Genomic DNA, 19,171 nt, shown 5'->3' on the forward strand with positions numbered 1-19,171 from the left:
TAGGCTGCATTCCACTGTAATGTAAGAAACACTATATTTTCACTATATAGGGGGTAACCACTATATAACTTTTATCGCATATGCCGCAAAATCGCATGTGATTTTTAATCGCATGTGATCGCATGTGATTTTATAGGGTGTGTGATGCCATGACATTAGGTATACAATAATATGATTGTATGTTACAAAAAAAAAAAGTTTAACGCACCCCCCCCAACTATCCACGCGACCCCAAAGCGTGGCGAGCGCAGCGAGCCCCACGAGGGGTGGCGGAATACGTCATCCGACATTTTCATTACCCCACTATCCACCTTGGCGTGGAGTTGATTTTATATAGAGTGGCAAGCGCAGCGAGCCCAAAGCGTGGCGAGCGCAGCGAGCCTTGGGAGGGTACACGGAATACATGTAAAGTAATCCACGTCCCATCGCAGGGCTCGCTGCGCTTGCCACGCTTCAAGCTTGGTGGCACGCTATGCTCGCCACACTATATAAAATCAACTCCACGCCGACGTGGATAGTGGGGTAATGAAAACATCGGAGGACGCATTCTGCCGCCGCTCGCCACGCTTCGGGGTGGCATGGATAGTGGGGGGGGGGGGTCGTTAAATTTATTTTTGGAACACACAATCATATTATTGTATACCTAATGTCATGGCATCGCACACCCTATAAAATCGCATTGCGATGTCACGTCGCATCTGATCGCATAAGTGTATGGGCAGCATAAAACAGGTCATTGGGCGATAGTGATGCGGGAGCGCGCATCAGCGCTCACTGTCCGGCCATAAACACTAGGCGGTTTTGAGCTCAATTGGAAAGAATTGGGATATAGAAAAATGGTGCAACAAAATACTTGCGGTAGGTAGGTTTTAGTCCCACAGGTGTACCAAGACTCACGTTGTTTTGAGATGGTATCCCTCTCATAAAGGTTTCTTTGGTACGATCTTGGGGAACTTTATATAGGGTTTTTCTCCATTGTAAAGTGATCAATTGTTTTCACACGTGCTCAAAGGAAGAAAATAAGTTGTGTCTAAGACTCAAGTGTGATCAAATTTTTTCGTTTTAAATTATATGAGTGAACAAAAATGATGAATTTCGACAGCGTACCTCACTTACGGTTTTTTAAACTGAAGAACACATGTTAAGGTTTCTTTACTTTAGAAAAAGAGGGCGTACCCCTACTCACGATGTAATCAGAGGATTTCAAACCTGTAAAGGTTTCTTTACATGTGTTTCTCCCTGGTGCAATAGGTTATACAACTGTGCAGATCCGGTATACATCTACTGGCCCGGTAACTCCAAAGATCCAGATACCATAAAACAGAGAGTTTCCAGATATAACTCCATACAACAAATCTTTACAATATCATAAATGATTTGGGCAACATATATAAAATGGCGTACCTTACTCACCCCATTTAATGGGGGAAACAAGCCCGTAGCGGTTTCTTTAGCAATAGATCAGCTGCTGGTATGCGATTATGCCAAATAGAGCCAGGAAACCAATTTGATAAAAAGGTATCTCCACAAAATTTAATCCAAAAAAAGTTCTTTGGACATGTCCCATACAATAGACCTTGTGGGCCAAACCACAAGATCCAACACGATAATTCACAAACCAATTTTTTTTTTTAAAAGATGAATAAAAACAATACATACATCCAGAAAAGTGTGTGGCTGTTCACTCTCCTCTGACAGGATCTACGCGTTTCGGTCTAAATGACCTTTATCAAGATGACACATCTCAGCGTTTTTTTTCTATCATTATTATCCATACACACTGGGCAAAAATCACCCACTGTGTCTGGACCTTAAGCGGGGCCACCAATAGGTGGTGCTGTGGGTACAGCTGTCCTGGGCCCCGGCCTCTGGAAGGGAAGGGCAGCTCACTTTGCCCACCGCAACCCGCCCGACTGCCTCCACTGCGCTGCGCTCAGGGACTCATTTCCAGTCCGGGCCACCCTTTCCTCACTTGACTTACTGTAAACCGGCTCCTACTCCTCCATCTCCTCTTCCACTGAGCTGCAGCCCAGAGGTCTCCGGAGCGCAGGCTTTTTCAACCCAGGACTCCGGCAGCCAATTAAAATGCTGCACCGGCTTCTGAACCAAACTTTGATTGGCTCACCAGCCGGTGCTGCATTTTAATTGGCCGCCAGCATCCTGAGCTGAAGAAGCCTGTGCTCCGGGACCTCCGGGCTGCAGCTCAGCGAAAGAGGAGATGGGGGAGCAGGAGCCGGGTTACGGTAAGTCAAGTGAGGAAAGGGTGGCCCGGACTGGAAATGAGTCCCGGGCCTCAAAATTCGTGATGGCAGCCCTGACCTTAAGACCACCTAGAACTACTTTCATTCCAATGCAGGAACGTGATCTACAATAATCACATTTCTTTCTTAACAGGTTTGTAAAACGAAATGTTTAACAACCTTACAATAAAATCTTATGCGGGTCATTCTCAGAACGGGTTGAAGGTCTAATGCGTGTTATAAAAATAAAAATAAACTTTTCTTGCATTATCTACCTCCTTATTCCAGGCTGTTGTAATGTACCCAAGCTCTTTTTCTTTTCTGCAACAACTTTCTTAATAGGAGGCTATTAATAGTATAATCATAATTCAGGAAGTGAAGGTCTAACACGGTGCTGGGCAAAGTTCAGTCTTCACCCTTTGACTGTAAGGCGATAGTAAGGCTTTTCTTCCTGATAAAGAATGTGGATAAAAATAGAACATTTTCCCAGTATTGTGACTACAAACATTGACAACTGCCTTAAAATGTCCTGTGCACTACGGGGCAATTCAGGATTGCTCGTAGCTCTTATTCAGCCCCAGCCCTGATGGTCGGGGTCTGCGCATGAGTATTTCTGCGCATGTGCAAACTCCAGAGCCAAATAAATTTGGTGAGTTACACGGGGAGAGGGCTGGGGGCGGGCAGGAGGCAGCTGCAGTGGGGGGCATCACCATAAAACTGCTGGAAGTCTGCATGGGAACGCAGGCATGGTGTTCCCTGCTCAGGACGGGCAGCTAACGTCACATGACCTCAGTGCCCGCCTCCTCTCCGGCGGACTCTAACGGAAATAAAAGTCAGTATAGACTGTCTTATTTCTGAAGGGGAGAGAAATCATTCGATGGTCGGCAAACATTGAATGATTTCTATCCCCCCCGGTCGCATGCATCTCCTCGAATGGGACATTCAGCTGGGCGGCGTTAAGGGGCTCACTAGGCAGCGAACAACGCTGCCTAACGAGCCAAACGGAATCACCCCCTATATGCGATAGGGCGTCCAAGACCTTGTTTCACTTTATGTCTACTAATATCTATATATTAATAGCAGAAGGACGACTTTTATGACCGACATATCTAGGAGGACAATATCTGGGCAGGGCCAATTAAAGGTCTTTGGTCCTTAGATTTGTAGAAACTTTTTGGTATTGTAATTGGGGTTATTTCACAAAACATTCACCTGAAATTTAAAAATGCATCACCATTGTGCTCTGGAAAATGTGACAGTTGGTGAACTCTCCCTGTGCATCTGTTGGCTGAACTGGATTATGTAACCAGCTGGGTGGTCTGAAAACTGTGACAGTTATTTGCAGCTACCCACTAAGAAGGGTGTCGCTGCTGTAGGATTTGATGGGTTTGTGTATGAAGCAGGAACAACCGCAGACCCATACAAAGAAGGATTAACCCCCTCGGTGGTGGGTTTTTCTGGGGCAGGAGTACCTAAATAGGACATGTTTTTCCTGTCCCAGAAAAACCGGCCACTGATAGGGCAGATGAGTCCCAGCGCTCCCCTCCTATGACCCCCCCCCCCAGCCCCTCTGCTGCAGCGGTCTTCAGCAGAGCTCCCCTGCTGCTGCCGCTGCTGCCAATCATAGCAGCACACTGACCGGCAGCAGGCGGCATCCTCGAGCGATCCCGAGTCCCCCAGAGCCATGCTGAACATCCCTTGAGTCTGCCGCCGTCTCTCCCGAAGTAATGGCGGCAGCAGGGGAGCTCCGGCGTGCGATCATCGGAGCAAAGGTGAGGGGGGCATAACAGTGGAGGTGGGGAGGAAGCAGCCTAGTGGGGGTTGCTGGTGAGGTGATGCGCCAATGGTGTACACCTGCAGGCACCACTGGCGCACACCTGTAGATTTGTGGTATGGCCGGAAATTTTCCGGGACTGCCTGCTGCGGCACCACAGCTTGGCCCGGAAAATTTCCGGGACTGCCACTCAAGGGGTTAAATTGAGCTGGTTTTATTAAGCTGACACATCGCTGTGTGCTGAGCGATCTTGCTAAAGTAATCTGAGCCATCTAGCATCATTTGGAATGCTTCAGCATCTCCCCGTGTGTCGGCCCCTTAGGAGACCATTTGTCCTGTGGGGGTAGTATTTGTTACCTACCACAGCCTTAGCTCCTGATAGAAACAGAAGATACTTAGCATTTGGTATGGGATTAAACCCTTTATGAAAGCCTTCCTGAGGAACAGTGAACTATAGCACATAATGGGCCTTATTCAGAGCCGCACGCAATGATGGCGTTTGCTTAGTATTTTGTTACTGCACAAAAATCCCTAAAAACTATTTATGCCATACACAGTATCTGAAATGCCTTGGTAAAATGAGGTGCATTCTTAGGTGGTGGCTAAACAGACAGAGAGAGAGACGGTCCATCGTATGGGCATGACAGGGCTGGGGCACTGATTGTTTGCGCACACAGACGCTTAAAAACATTCACATTGGAGACTATAGTTCTGTGCAAGCTTCAAAAGTGCAACGATGGTGGCGTTTACTATGACTAGTGCTGAACATGTAGTGTGTACAGGTACATCCATACAATGATACTGCTCAACGGAAGATCGGAAGCGGAATTGCATCACTGTGCGCCAAGAAGGAAAGGCATATTACAGGAAAGGCGCATACAATAAATAATTGAGGGGAATTCAAATGTGGGCAAACAGAACCGCCCGGCTGAATTATAGCGGCGCCCGCTGGGTTTTACAGCAGCGGGACTTCAAAGGTGCAAATTGGGCTTCCGGTGCGGCAACGATAATTCACACCCTTTGCCCACAATGAAATCCCCCCTCCCAATAGAGTTTGAGGGTGACATTCTATGGGATGCGATTTTGCTTATTTTGCGGTAATTAGACCAAAAAATGGCGATATCGCATTTTTCATAGAAATCGCTAATTTAATGGGATGCGCTCAGGGACTGAAATCGCATATTATGTGCGTTAAGGTATGCTGAATAAAAATGCGAGATTAATTCGCATTTTTATCGCATCCAGATGTTTTCGTATAGAAAACTATACAAGTCGCTTATTTAATGCAATGCGCATTTGCACATCGCATTATTTAGGTGACTAATTATCGCACTTATTTCAGACCAGGGTCTGTTAGGCGAATTAGCCAGAACCCTGCACAGATCGCAATGTTCTGTGCAGGGTTCTGCTGTAAAAAATAAAAGAAAGGGTTAAAAAAAAAAAATAACGAGCGCGGGGTCCCCCGCCCGAGTATAACCAGCCCTGGGCTCACTGAGCCGGTGCTGGTGACATAAAATCAGGGTCCCCGACAAATAGGGGTCCCCTTGATTTTATAAAACCAGCACCAGGCTCAAGGTCCGGCGCTGGTTCCCAAAATACGGGGGACAAAGTGACTAGGGGTCCCCCGTATTTTAAGAACCAGCACCGGACACAACCAGCCAGCAGGGTAATGCCACAGCCGGGGGAAACTTATTATATAAGCTCCCGCGGCCAAAGCATTAACCCCCTGGCTGATCAGCATGGGCAGGGGTCCTGGGGAAGTGGGGACCCCCCCAATAAAGGGGTCCCCCCCCTCCAGGACTTACCAGCCCATGCTGATAGTCCGGGGCTGTCCCCGATGCCCCTGGGCGGTGGGCATCGGGCTGATGATTTGTGTAAAAAAAAGAATTAAAACTATTGTTTTACACTGGCGAACTATGAGTCCCAGCAAGCCTACCCCGCATGCTGGGACTTGGGGAACCACAAGTCCCAGCATGCGGGGCATTAAAGGGCCCGCTGGCACTTGTAGTTCTGCAGTGAAAAAAATAGTGCACAAAATCACACTGACACCCTGTAAAATAAAACTTTAATACACACAAAACACACACACACTGATACTTACCTACCTTGAGCCCGTAGGTTGGTCCCTGGATCCTGGGTCCATCCTCCGGGGCTCCAGGGCAGAAGAGTCCGGTTCCGGGGCCTTGGTCCTGGTTCCGGGGCTGGTCCTGGGGTTCCGGGGCTCCTGGCCTGCAGAATCCGGGGTCCGGGATCCGAGGTAGTCCAGAGGGGTACCTAAGGAAGCAAATCCAACTTACCTGGTCCCCGGCGGCGACCTCGGACTCCCATCTGGTACCCAGCTTGCAGGACTTTGACCGGCGCTGAGATGTTTCCTCCTCGGCGTCTCTGGACAGAATGATTTCTTGGCCAATCAGGAGCCGAGAAAGTCGGCTCCTGATTGGCCAGAAATTATTCTGAATACAGACGCCGAGGAAGTAACATCTCAGCGCATCTAGAGCAGAGATGTTTCCTCCTCTGCGTCTCTAGTTAGAATGATTTCTGGCCAATCAGGAGCCGACTTTCTCGGCTCCTGATTGGCCAAGAAATCATTCTGTCCAGAGACGCCGAGGAGGAAACATCTCAGCGCCGGTCAAAGTCCTGCAAGCCGGGTACCAGATGGGAGTCCGAGGTCGCCGCCGGGGACCAGGTAAGTTGGATTTGCTTCCTTAGGTACCCCTCTGGACTACCTCGGATCCCGGACCCCGGATTCTGCAGGCCAGGAGCCCCGGAACCCCAGTACCAGCCCCGGAACCAGGACCAAGGCCCCGGAACCGGACTCTTCTGCCCTGGAGCCCCGGAGGACGGACCCAGGAACCAGGGACCAACCTACGGGCTCAAGGTAGGTAAGTATCAGTGTGTGTGTGTTTTGTGTGTATTAAAGTTTTATTTTACAGGGTGTCAGTGTGATTTTGTGCACTATTTTTTTCACTGCAGAACTACAAGTGCCAGCGGGCCCTTTAATGCCCCGCATGCTGGGACTTGTGGTTCCCCAAGTCCCAGCATGAGGGGTAGGCTTGCTGGGACTCATAGTTCGCCAGTGTAAAACAATAGTTTTAATTCTTTTTTTTACACAAATCATCAGCCCGATGCCCACCGCCCAGGGGCATCGGGGACAGCCCCGGACTATCAGCATGGGCTGGTAAGTCCTGGAGGGGGGGGACCCCTTCATTGGGGGGGACCCCACTTCCCCAGGACCCCTGCCCATGCTGACCAGCCAGGGGGTTAATGCTTTGGCCACGGGAGCTTATATAATAAGTTTCCCCCGGCTGTGGCATTACCCTGCTGGCTGGTTGTGTCCGGTGCTGGTTCTTAAAATACGGGGGACCCCTAGTCACTTTGTCCCCCGTATTTTGGGAACCAGCGCCGGACCTTGAGCCTGGTGCTGGTTTCATAAAATCAAGGGGACCCCTATTTGTCGGGGACCCTGATTTTATGTCACCAGCACCGGCTCAGTGAGCCCGGGGCTGGTTATACTCGGGCGGGGGACCCCGAGCTCGTTTTTTTTTTTTACAACTTTGCGCTGTCCTGCAAATGTGCGATTTTCAGACATGAAAATCGCACATTTTCAGGACTAAATACAGCGCACCACTTCGCTGCAAATCGCCCCTCTTCGCACTTTTCAGCCTCCAATGCGCATCACATTAAATATGCGCATTTTGACTGAAAAATGCGAATTTAAAATAGGCGATTTGCGGCGATGTAGTGCGCAAATAAAACATGCGCTTTTTGCGCAAAGCATAGAATCTCACCCTGAATTCCTTATTATTCCGTTGACATCTGCACGGGAAATTAATCTTTGGCCATCTCCTCTCGGGGTGAAGTAGCCGCGTACTCACATTTCAGACACCAGACACTTGTGTATTTATTTTCTAGCAGCGTTAATCATCGCCTCCCACGTAACCGCGCAGCCTGCAGGCTCAGGGATGTGAACTGCAAAATGTCAACGCCATGGTGTAAACAAAAATGCAAAACACAAAAAGGACCCGGTTCTCCCATATTATGCAAATGCAGCTGGACTTCTATTAATGCTCGAAACCCAAAATGAGGACTCTTTAAAAGACCCAGGCCTGTCCCTTCATTATGTCAATGCACAATGAAGCACTTTGCTGACCAAGAGACTGCATTTAATAATTCATAACAGCTCCGATTTCCTAATGTAAAAAAGTAAGCGCATAGGTTTCCCTGCCGAAAACAAAATTGTTATCGATGTTCGGAACGTAATAAAGTCTTAGATACAACTTATTTTTTTATTATTTTTTCTTACAAATATTGCTTAAATCTTGGCCGTCCCTGCGCTACCCCAATTAGAGAGATTATATAGTCAGCCATCACTTTCTCAACCCACAGACTTTGTACGTGGTCCCTCTAGCAAGAGCGCACAAAGGGCCCATTGTCTGCATTGTTGTGCTGTTTACCCACCGGCTTTGAGAATGAAAAGACGCATGGGGTACCATTTATCTCCGCAAGGAAAGCTTTGTTTGATGGAGACAAAACAGTGGTAAAATAATTAAAGGATTGCACTGGATTTTAAAGCGACCATGACAAAGCAGCCATATTCTATATCTTTAAAATACATGTTTAGAACAAGCTGAACTTTCAGCAGTATGGGCAGGTGCAATGAGTCACAGGTCGTATGGAACGATTCACAGGCACCATTGGGAGGGGGCTGAGGGGGTTAAAGGGAAAACATCTAGAACACGCATTATATTACATTTTTTCTTATGCAACCATACCCTCAGAATTCCCAGACACCTGGGATACATACAGATGATGGTTAGGATGCCTTGGGTCACAATACAGATGACGGCATCCTGAAGGAGGTATTCCCGACAGGGGTCAGGTAATTATACTTACACTACCCCCCTCCTATTACTCCCTTCCCACAGGCTAACCCTAACCCTCCCCCCCCCCCCCCCCACAGCTTGATCCTACCCTCCCGACTAGTGCCTAACCCTAACCCCCGTACCTCACCACCTTATCCTAACCCCGCCTACCACCTAACCTTAACCCCTCCTCCTTCTATGTGCCTAATCCTAACCCTTCCTTCCTCCGAAACCTGATCCTACCCTCCCCACGAGTGCCTAATCCAGGTATCTCACCACTTTATCCTAACCCACCTACCACTTAACCTTAACCCCTCCTCCTTCTATGTGCCTAACCCTAACCCTTCCTTCCTCCCGCAGCCTGATCCTACCCTCACCATTAGTGCCTAACCCTGGTACCTCACCGCCTTATTCTAACCCCGCCCAACACCTAACCTTAAACCCTCCTCCTTCTATGTGCCTAACCCTTCCTTCCCCCCACAGCCTGATTCTACCCTCCCCACTAGTGCCTAATCCAGGTATCTCACCGCCTTATCCTAACCCACCTACCACTTAACCTTAACCTCTCCTCCTTCTATGTGCCTAACCCTTCCCTCCCCCCACAGCCTGATTCTACCCTCCCCACTAGTGCCCAACTCTAACCCCAGTACCTCACCTCCTTATCCTAACCGCGCCTACCACCTAAACTTAACCCCCCTCCTCTAATGTGCCTAACCCTAACCCTTCCTCCCCCCGCAGCCTGATCCTACCCTCCCCACTAGTGCCTAACCCTAACCCTCGTACCTCTCCGCCTCATCCTATCCCTGCCCACCACCTAACCTTAATCCCTAATTCCAGGCATCCCTATGCGCACACAGGTGTGTCAAAGAATGTATGGGCGGGCAGCTGATGTCAGCCCCGCCCCATTCTCGGACATTTCTAAGGCAAATAAAAGCTGCTTTATACTGACTTTTATTTGCAAACTCAAGAAAAATATTTAGATGGTCGACAACCATCGAATGATTTGTCCCCCGTATGGGGGGGGGGGGGTCTAAATCCTCAAAAGGGACCTCAGCAAGCAGCTAGACATGGGTTGAGTTAATGTGCGGGTACGTGTCGCCAACTGAAGGACGTTCCACTGGTGTTAAAAATAGATGTTAATTAAAACCCAGGGAAAGTGATCTATATCCTCCTGTGAATGAGAGCAGAAAGACCTGCAGTCAAGGCAACATGTGCATTTTTATGGTACAAAATAATGTATGACCTTGTAACTGGAATCCTCTTTGTAAGGCTGAGGAGTGGGATTTCATGGAGCGGAGCAATGCAGAATGTACTGTAAGCAATGCATAGTCTAAGCAAGGACATAACAGGGGTGTTGCAAGTGGTCTAGAATCTTATGTATCAAGAACATTTAGAATGACAAACCCGAATCCTGATCTCATAGCAAATTGTTAGGTTCTTTAAGGATTTTGCTTATATTAGGATGATGGTCCCTACACTTCCATATCCATGGCTGTATTAGTCCAGAGACAAGACGCAACAATCATCATTAACGCCAAAACCAACCCCCTTTGAGACACACTGAATTTAAACCTTCGGATGGTTGGTTAATAAACGCCCCTGTAGTAAGCTGGCAGCATGAGGGTAGATTTTAGAAGACTAAATATTGCTTAATGAAGACTATTTTTAACTCCAATAGGATTCTACCCAAGCAGAGGATCTGATCTACCAATCGGATTATCGAACCCAGAAGGAGGTAACAACAGTATTATGCCACCCAGCTGAGGCACCAAAACTATTTTACAAATTAGCAGAGGTAACGTGTCTACCAATCAAAATATAGCACCCTGCAAGAGCATCAAATGAAAGCATCAGTAAGAGGCGCCATTCCAATTACAGAACCAATCAGAGGCACCAATCCAATTCTAGCACCAATCAGAGGTACCAATCTAATTTGAATGTACCCAGCAGAGTCACCAATAAAATAATGCCGACCAGCAGTGGCAGCAAAATGACAAATTGTGAATCTGTTAAAATAATAATGTTCAATGGCCCCATTACTATCAGAGAGACAAGGATATTTATTTGCCGAAGACACAAAGCTCCAACCTAAAAATGCAGAGATAAAACAGAAGAGGAACAAAATGTTATTATACTACCCATCAGACGATCACAGCACCCAGCAGAGGTACCAATACATATTATAGAACCCAGATAGAGCTATCATTATCATACCCAAAAGAAGTAGGAATTCCATTATAGCAACCTGCAGAGGCACCAAGACCATTGGACCACCCACCTGAGGCACAATACCATTATAGACCGCCAAGCAAAGGCAACAACACCATCAAAGCCAATGTTGTATGACGCATTTCTCCGCCTCCTGTACGGTATCAGCGGCTTCCTCTGAGGAAGCCGCTGATACCGTACAGGAGGCGGAGAAACGCGCCATACAACGTTATATATTGCCTCCACCATTTTTTCTGGAGCTCCAGAATATGACCCCAAGGCTGCCTGCATAAAAGCAAGTACGGTTACACCTCTAACCAGCACTGCACTTAACAGTGGCTGGACAACCAGCAGTTTGGGACCACTGGGACTGTTATTTTCTTTACACCCAATATTGGTGTCTATATTGTCTGGCCAGACAGTGGACAGTTAATAAAATCTTCCTGCTTATACACAGATTGGTACTTTAAAGAAGCATTTACATACTGGTCCAATAATAATAACAACTGGACATAATCTTCTCAGGAGAACCATTCATTTGCCGATTATCGGCCAGTCTTTTTAATACAAATACTAGGCACTAAATGTGTATGTTTGTCTTTTTATTGTAAATTATCACTGGCCAGTGAATATATGTTTAAATAAATGTTATCTTTTTCATTTACATTGTTTCAGGCACGTGTTCATATATGTGTATATGCATGCATATGCATATTTGTGTATGTATGTGTATGCATATGCACTTATAATCTATTTCTTTTGATATGTGCCAGCCAGTAATGACTACATCTGTGCAACTGCTGGGTGACCTGGAAAACTTGATGTTTGCGGTCCAGAGGACCATGTTTGAGAACCTGTGCTATATCATACACAGTGACATTAGTGTCCCATACACAATGAATTACCTGTGTAAAAAACCTGATCATAAAAAATGGTTAAAAAAAACCCCACCCATCCATCAATCAAAGGTACAAGGGTTTAATATAAAACAAATACAATTTTGTGCAATCAAAAGGCCTCTAACAATTAATGGTTCCATGAATTGCCATTAAAAATATTTTAATGTTGTTAACAAATCTTCGTAGACTTTAGTAAGCATCTCTGGAGATAATAATATTTCATTTTCTTGGTCATATAGAAAATGAGGTGCCCATTTCCCCCTCTTCGTTCTAGCAATCCTATTATATATACACTGCGTAGTAGTGTTGTATTTCAGACAGGGCATTTTGGAGGAGTGGCCTATTCACATGAGGCCACAGCCCGCAATTAGGCCACGCCCCCAAAATGTTTCTGGGGGTTTAAAAAACACTCTAAAGCAGCACACACCTACAGCATGTGCAGTGCTTACAGCCGTCACAGCAGGAGCTCTCGCACTGTCAGGGAGATGCTCATGCTGAGCCTGCTGTCAGCACTGCATATGCTGTATGTTCGTGCTGCTACTTCCGCCTGTGAGGGGTGGAGGGAGAAGGGGGGGGGGGGGTGTTGGACCAGGGCCACCGCCGGGCTCCTCCAGCAAGCCCAGGCATGGGCAATTAGTACCTACTCCCACCCCCTCGGCGGCCCTGATTTCAGTTGCTTGTTACATCACAACCATAACTGAAGTGCACGTATAAGATTGCAATAGTAAACGGGCACTTCTATTAGATGTACTCATCGATATACGGAAGGCGCAACATATCTTGATATCTTAAAATCAGTCACAGATCATATACAGCCAACAATTATAATCCAATGACCCATATTACAAATATGGCAGGCCAACCAACGCGTTTCTGTCACCAGAACTTCATCAGGGATAGATTGTATTAATTGTATTTTATTTAACTTTTTTTTATCCAACAATGTTTTTAACTGATTTGATTAAAACATATATGCATTATCACTGCCAAAGGATGAAATCTCTGTAAGAAAATTAATGTGATTAAAACGTCATTTCCGATTGTGAACTACTTGTTTGACTTCATATAAACAGGTCTGAAAGAAAACGTTATTCTTGCACATGATAAATTACCTCTTCACTCAGCGCCTCACTCTCAACGTGCCGGAGATTGTTCTTTGCCTGCACGTAAATCTCTGCCGTGTGCTGGCCCTCAGGGGGGTTTGGCGCTGGATAACATGGAGGCGGTGGCAGTTTAGAGTCCGGAGCAGGCGGGAGAGGGGGTGGAAATGCTGGAGGAGGTGGTGGGGGTATAACGGAACCCTGTCCCTTATTGCTAGCATTTGGTTCAACTTCAGGATTCAACAAGTCCATATATGTCTGCATATCCGTGATTGCAGTTTCCGGGGGCCCTGATAGAATATAAAATACAGGAGAACAGCATTAATAAGCAATAGGAGTTCAGGAGAAACTCTAAATAATTGTCTCGGCAAATAAAGGGGCCGATCCAGACCTGTCAGAATTCCCTCCCCCCCGCACCGCTGTTTTGGGTCTGTGCATGCGCATTTTCGCCAATGCGTATGTGCAGGCCCAGGCTGCGGCACTTGCAGCCTGAGTGACAGGCAGGGTGGGTGTTCCTGGGTGAGGCAGACAATGCTGGGCATTTCCATGGTAGTCGGGCCGTGACGTCGATGCCGGGGGCAGGCTGCTGACATCACCGGATGTCACCTGCTCACCCATTTCCTTCCAAGGGTATACGCAAATCTTAGTGACCTGAGAGTAACTTAGATCTGCGTGCATGTTCCACATCATTCAATGGTCGGCGACCATCAAATGACGTGGGTGTTCACCCACAAGCTGTGAATGGATGTTTATGTTAAACATCCATTTGCAGGCCCTGTGTGGGAACACACGCTGTGAGGGGGGATGGGGGGGGGATTGTTGGGCATACCACCATTCGCAGGGAGGGTTCAGGTGGACTCACACAAGGGTGCGAATTCGCATCCGAGCGAATCAACCAGAATAACCCCCAGAAAGTGAAATAATTAGCTCCACCTGTGGCATACTTGCCTACTTTTGAAAACTAGTTTGAGGGAGATTATAGTTGGTAGCAGAATTTTGTGCAGCGCCTTATTGAGGGGGCGTGTCATGCTCCACCCAAAGGGCGTGTCTAGTTCCAAATATGGAGAGATTGTGAAAAGAGATTGTGAACGTGGCACCTAGAAGCGTGTGTGTGTGTACGGCTACATCTGAGAGGAATATTTTCAAATGACTTATATCCAAGTGTAGATGATCCCCAAAGCAGTTAGTAAGAGATACTATACTTGGTAATGTGCTGGGAAATGGTGCTGATGATTCAATGTAAATGTATCTATCTCTCATTCCTTTTTTCCCCAAAATGTAACCATGTAATGTGGGCTAGGTGAAATGAGGGAGATTGCTAGACTAATGAGGGAGAGAGGGAGATTGCTGTTATTTCAGGGAGTCTCCTGCAGAATGCAGAAGGGTAGGCAACTTTGACCTGTGGATCCTTTAAAATGTGTCAGTCAGTACTGAGTGCACTTGTCGCTTGACCTGGAAAATGTGAACTGTGTGGGGTCCTGAGGACAGAGTTTGAGAACCCCTGCTCTAGGGAACCACTGAGTTAGGTAATAATCCACCACTAACATGCTAGTGCACAATAAGCAGTTCAGATACAAGGTTTAAAAAGTGTTGCCTGGAAGCTATAGCTGATCACCAGATGGGGGCACTGTGTCCAAAGAAATTGCTACGTCGTCTCCCTGTGTTATGACAATGTACTTTTACAATGTTCTTGTTAATTCTCTATGCTATGTTATTAAATTTTTCTTGTACTAATCACAGTAAAATTTGTCTCATAATTTGCATTTTGGATTTCAATGCTTGAAACATTATTATGCAACACTGTAGACCACCAGTTCATAAACAGTTGTCTAGCATCAAACATAGGCCCTTATTCTAGTTCACTCTTTCTGGCAAAATCCTTCTTAGATGGACAAAACAATGTGCACTGCAGGGGGGCAGATGTAAAATGTGCAGAGAGAATTAGATTTGGGTGAGTCATTTTGTTTCTGTGCAGGGTAAACACTGGCTGCTTTATTTTTACACTGCAATATAGATCTCACTTTGAAGTAAAACCCTACCCAAATCTAATTCTCTCTGCACAAGTAACATCTGCCCCACCTGCAGTGCACATGGTTTTGTCCATCTAAGAAGGATTTTGTCAGAAAGAGTGAACTAGAATAACCCCCATAGTACCAAATCAAATTATCTATGGTCAAAGTGATAAGCAAAACCAATGCCAATCATAAAACACTAGTTAAAAAAGGCCATCAAAACGATGTAATGGGATACAGTCATTAGGTCTTCAAGCTTTGGGTCGACAAGTACTGTGTCGACACCATTAGGTCGCCATGCAGAAAGGTTGATGTGGGTGTAGGTTGACACAAGCATTAGGTCAACATGGGCAATGTCGACAGTCAAAAGGTCAACATGGGGTAAGCCATGTGCTGACAGGCAGAATTTCATGCCCTACAATTTACAAGGGCGGGGTGCGAGAATAAAACAGTGTGCCGAGCGTAGCGAAGCACCGTGCCCGAAGCATGGCGAACAATGCGAGGGGGCGCGGTTCTACGTTTCAGTGTCCATGTCAATTGTCAACATTCTGGTCAAAAAATTCTCCACTCCACCCCACCCCATCCCCAGTCCTTATCTGCTTCTAGGTCCAATCTCTGTCTTCACAGCTCCCTTTTTCCATATGACGCGAGAAACACCAGTCAGCACTACACGACCCCACTCGCAGGTATTGTAGGGAAAGTGTAGGTTTGCTGCTCCACAGTGTGTGATCCCCAGTGCCGCACTGCACACCGCTCCCCCAACAAAACCTCAAAGAGCTTTAAACATTACTAACAAATTTGTTTCCCTAACAGGCAAGCACAGTCATTTTTTATTTTATCCCTTTATTTAATTTTACAAATGCTCCAACTTTTATTACTAACTACCTATTACATGGAGCTGCTTAAACATAGCGCAGAGAGCACATAACAATTCCCCAATTTTCACACCTATTTTGACAAATTCACTTGGCACTCAAAGGTTTTAGACTTACATTTCCGCAAGCAACAATACTGAAGAAGAGGCAGGGGAAACTTCTATTGCATCCCATCCCCCCTCCCTGCCATCTAGGCTAGTCCTGGCACACCAGTAACATACTTTTGTGCCATCGGTTAAAAGTCTATGCACACCCTCTAATACATTTACCACCACCTGGTCCCCTTGGCTGAACTTTAAAGAAAGCCATGATTATGCATCATATGTTAGTACTCCCTCACTGCCCCACAACCATGACACGACACTGGTTGCATTCTACCTCTCCCTGCTTTTTCCATTCTCTCTCTTTTTCTCTTTACATACTTCTATCACTACCTCTATTTTCCTGTCTAATGCTTTTACTCTAAAGTGTGTTATTTTACTCGGTTTACAATGTTGATACATACGTTTACCAATGATTAAAATACGGACTGTATACTATTTTGATTTGATACTCTTTGTAGTCACATTGAAAATGTATATACTACAATATATGTTTGTTATCTTATAATAAACACTGATTGCGTAAAAAAAAAAAGTCTATGCACACATACCCATAGGACAGATCCTGTGGCCCATCCTTCTGCCACTGAAGCTGGAGCTCTTGTACTGCAGCTCCCCCTGCTGGTCACTGCTTGCTGACTGACACACTGAGTGGGAATGATACTTCTCATACCCTCAACACCTCTACTGCGGTCAGTTACTAAGGCTTACAGGGTGAGAGATCAAATGGTTGACAGTGTCTAGACAGACACTCAATAGGTTGACCTTAACAGAAGGTCGACTTGCACACTGTGGAGGATTCCACAATAGCCACATAATGCAAGTGCCTAGGGGTGTCACCTTCTCGGGGCAGCACAGCAGGCTACCCCCCAGTGGCATAACAGTCTGCAGTCTAAGTGGTGGCTTGGGGGAGCCGGCACCAGGGGCTGGCTGGCAATTTTTAGCCTGGGGGGCAACACAAGCAAGTGGCCCATCACCAACGCCATAATGCCACACCGTAATGCCCATTACACATAATGCCACACACCGTAATGCCAATTAAATATAATGCCACACACCGTAATGCCCATTACACATAATGCCAACACCGTAATGCCCATCAAACATAATGCCACACTGTAATGGCCATAACACATAATGCCAACACTGTAATGCCCATTAAACATAATGCCACACACTGTAATGCCAATTAAATGTAATGCCACACACCGTAATGCCAATTAAATATAGTGCCACACACCGTAATGGTGGCCATTTTTGGAGAGGCCGTTGCCTTACATTTGTGTGGCCAGGGAGCTGCTGGACACGGAGGCGGCTGGCGGCTGCAGTGGTGATGGCTGCGGCAGTGTGTGCAAGATGCACACAGCCAGCCCGGCCAGAACATAGTCATACCGGCCTGGGGTATATGTGGTACCCTGCCCCCCGGCCCAGCCTGCCCCTGGCCGACACTGTGGAGGTGCATGGTCTCTGCAGATTCCAATGAATTCGTATGGAATCTGCTGATAAATGTTTATCCAAAAAATTTATTTTAACATAATCAGATAGGTGACTAGTTTTTAACATTGGCACACTAATTAATAAGATTAGAAAGATCACATGTATGTCGTCAGCTTTTGATTGACGCAGAATAGAAAGAGTGCACTTGATTGTCACAAATACACAGAATTGGCAAACGGAGTTTGCTGGTTTTTAAACAAATCCCCAGTTTGAGCAGGGTCTGAAACACATATTAGTTCACTTTTTAATACATTCTATCTTTGAATGCATTTATGGTTTAATGTGTTGGTATTATGATTATGTTTTTTTTATGTATAGATTATGTAAATATGGAAATCTGTGTAGTTGTAACACTACCCGGTGCCGGGGGGTGTGTACCTGTCCTGCGGCTGTGTATATAAAGCTTGCGGAAGCGGCAGCGGGGGGTCCCTGCAGTCAAGAAATAACGAGCGCTATCCGCCTGGCTACGCGGAAGCGCTTCTGTTGTGGAAACACTGGCCGCACGCTGATTGGCTGAGATTCAGCCAATCAGCGTGCGCCGTGCGGCCAGTGTTTTCACAACAGAAGCGCTTCCGCGTAGCCAGGCGGATAGCGCTCTGCAGGGACCCCCCGCTGTCGCCGCCGCCGCAAGCTTTATATACACAGCCGCAGGACAGGTACCCCCGCGACACGGGGGGGCGAAATGCCGCCCTCCAGTGGCCGGCGCCCTAGGCAAATGCCTAGATTTGCCTAGTGGTGGCGCCGGCCCTGAGCGTAGGCACTTAAAGGGTTAATATACCCAGACGCAAATGGTATATTTGGGTAAAACAAAAGAAAAGGGTCGTTTTCCATCAGTGCTATAATTTCTAGGTAATAGAACACCCCAATAAAAACATAACATTTTCAAAAAGTGGATTTTTCCATGACAGAGTATGAATGTAATTCATCTCCTCTGGGACATCGGACATCGAACATCGGTCACAGATGGAGAATAAACGCAAAGCAGAGCGATAAAGCAAAACGGCAGCCTTTGTAATGTATTGTACAGAAGCTAGACATAACATAGCAATATAAAGATGTGAGGAATGCAATAAACAGAAAAGGGCGTACAAAAGGAAAATGTAAAAAGTTTTTTGGGGGGGAAAGGTGTAAAAATTGTCCAGTCCTGAAAATGACCATCACACAGAAGCAAAGTGTCATGGAGAATATCAACTAAGAATGAAAAGTTCAATTTTTGGCATTAAAAGTAACATTCTCTTTCTCTTCATAATTTCTCCCCAGTCATCCTGCTTTGGTCTGTCAGCGCCAATTATTATTATTCAGACCTGATCGTAGACCTGCTAATTAGCAGGGCAGTCAATTATCTTTCGACCGCACATGCATACTGATCATAGCACGCATGCGAAAGGTTATTCGGGGAAAAAAAATCCAGCATCCTTTTGGGATAGCTAGCTAGTCGCAAGTTGATTGACAGGAAGCTGGCATTTGGGGGTGGTAACTGGACATTTCTGGGAGTATCAGGGCACAAGCATGCCCAAACATTTTCAGGGTGGGTGTGTGACATCAGCTCCGGACCCAATCAGCCTGTGCTCTTGGCCCGACCCTGGTTCTGTAAATACGGGGT

General features: G+C 46.5%; 1 protein-coding gene across 7 annotated transcripts in view; it reads right to left on the reverse strand.

The window, feature by feature from the left end:
* ESPN (espin) overlaps positions 1–19,171 on the reverse strand; it is a 171,249-nt gene that overhangs the window by 84,716 nt on the left and 67,362 nt on the right. For all 7 annotated transcript variants that reach the window (XM_083162977.1, XM_083162975.1, XM_083162979.1 and 4 more), the window contains exon 7: positions 13,096–13,373. In XM_083162977.1, coding sequence (XP_083019103.1) covers positions 13,096–13,373 — 278 coding nt within the window. The remainder of the gene's footprint in view (positions 1–13,095; positions 13,374–19,171) is intronic.

Source organism: Crinia signifera, chromosome 19 (genome assembly GCF_055691185.1).
Source record: "Crinia signifera chromosome 19, ASM5569118v1, whole genome shotgun sequence".
Taxonomy (NCBI): domain Eukaryota; kingdom Metazoa; phylum Chordata; class Amphibia; order Anura; family Myobatrachidae; genus Crinia; species Crinia signifera.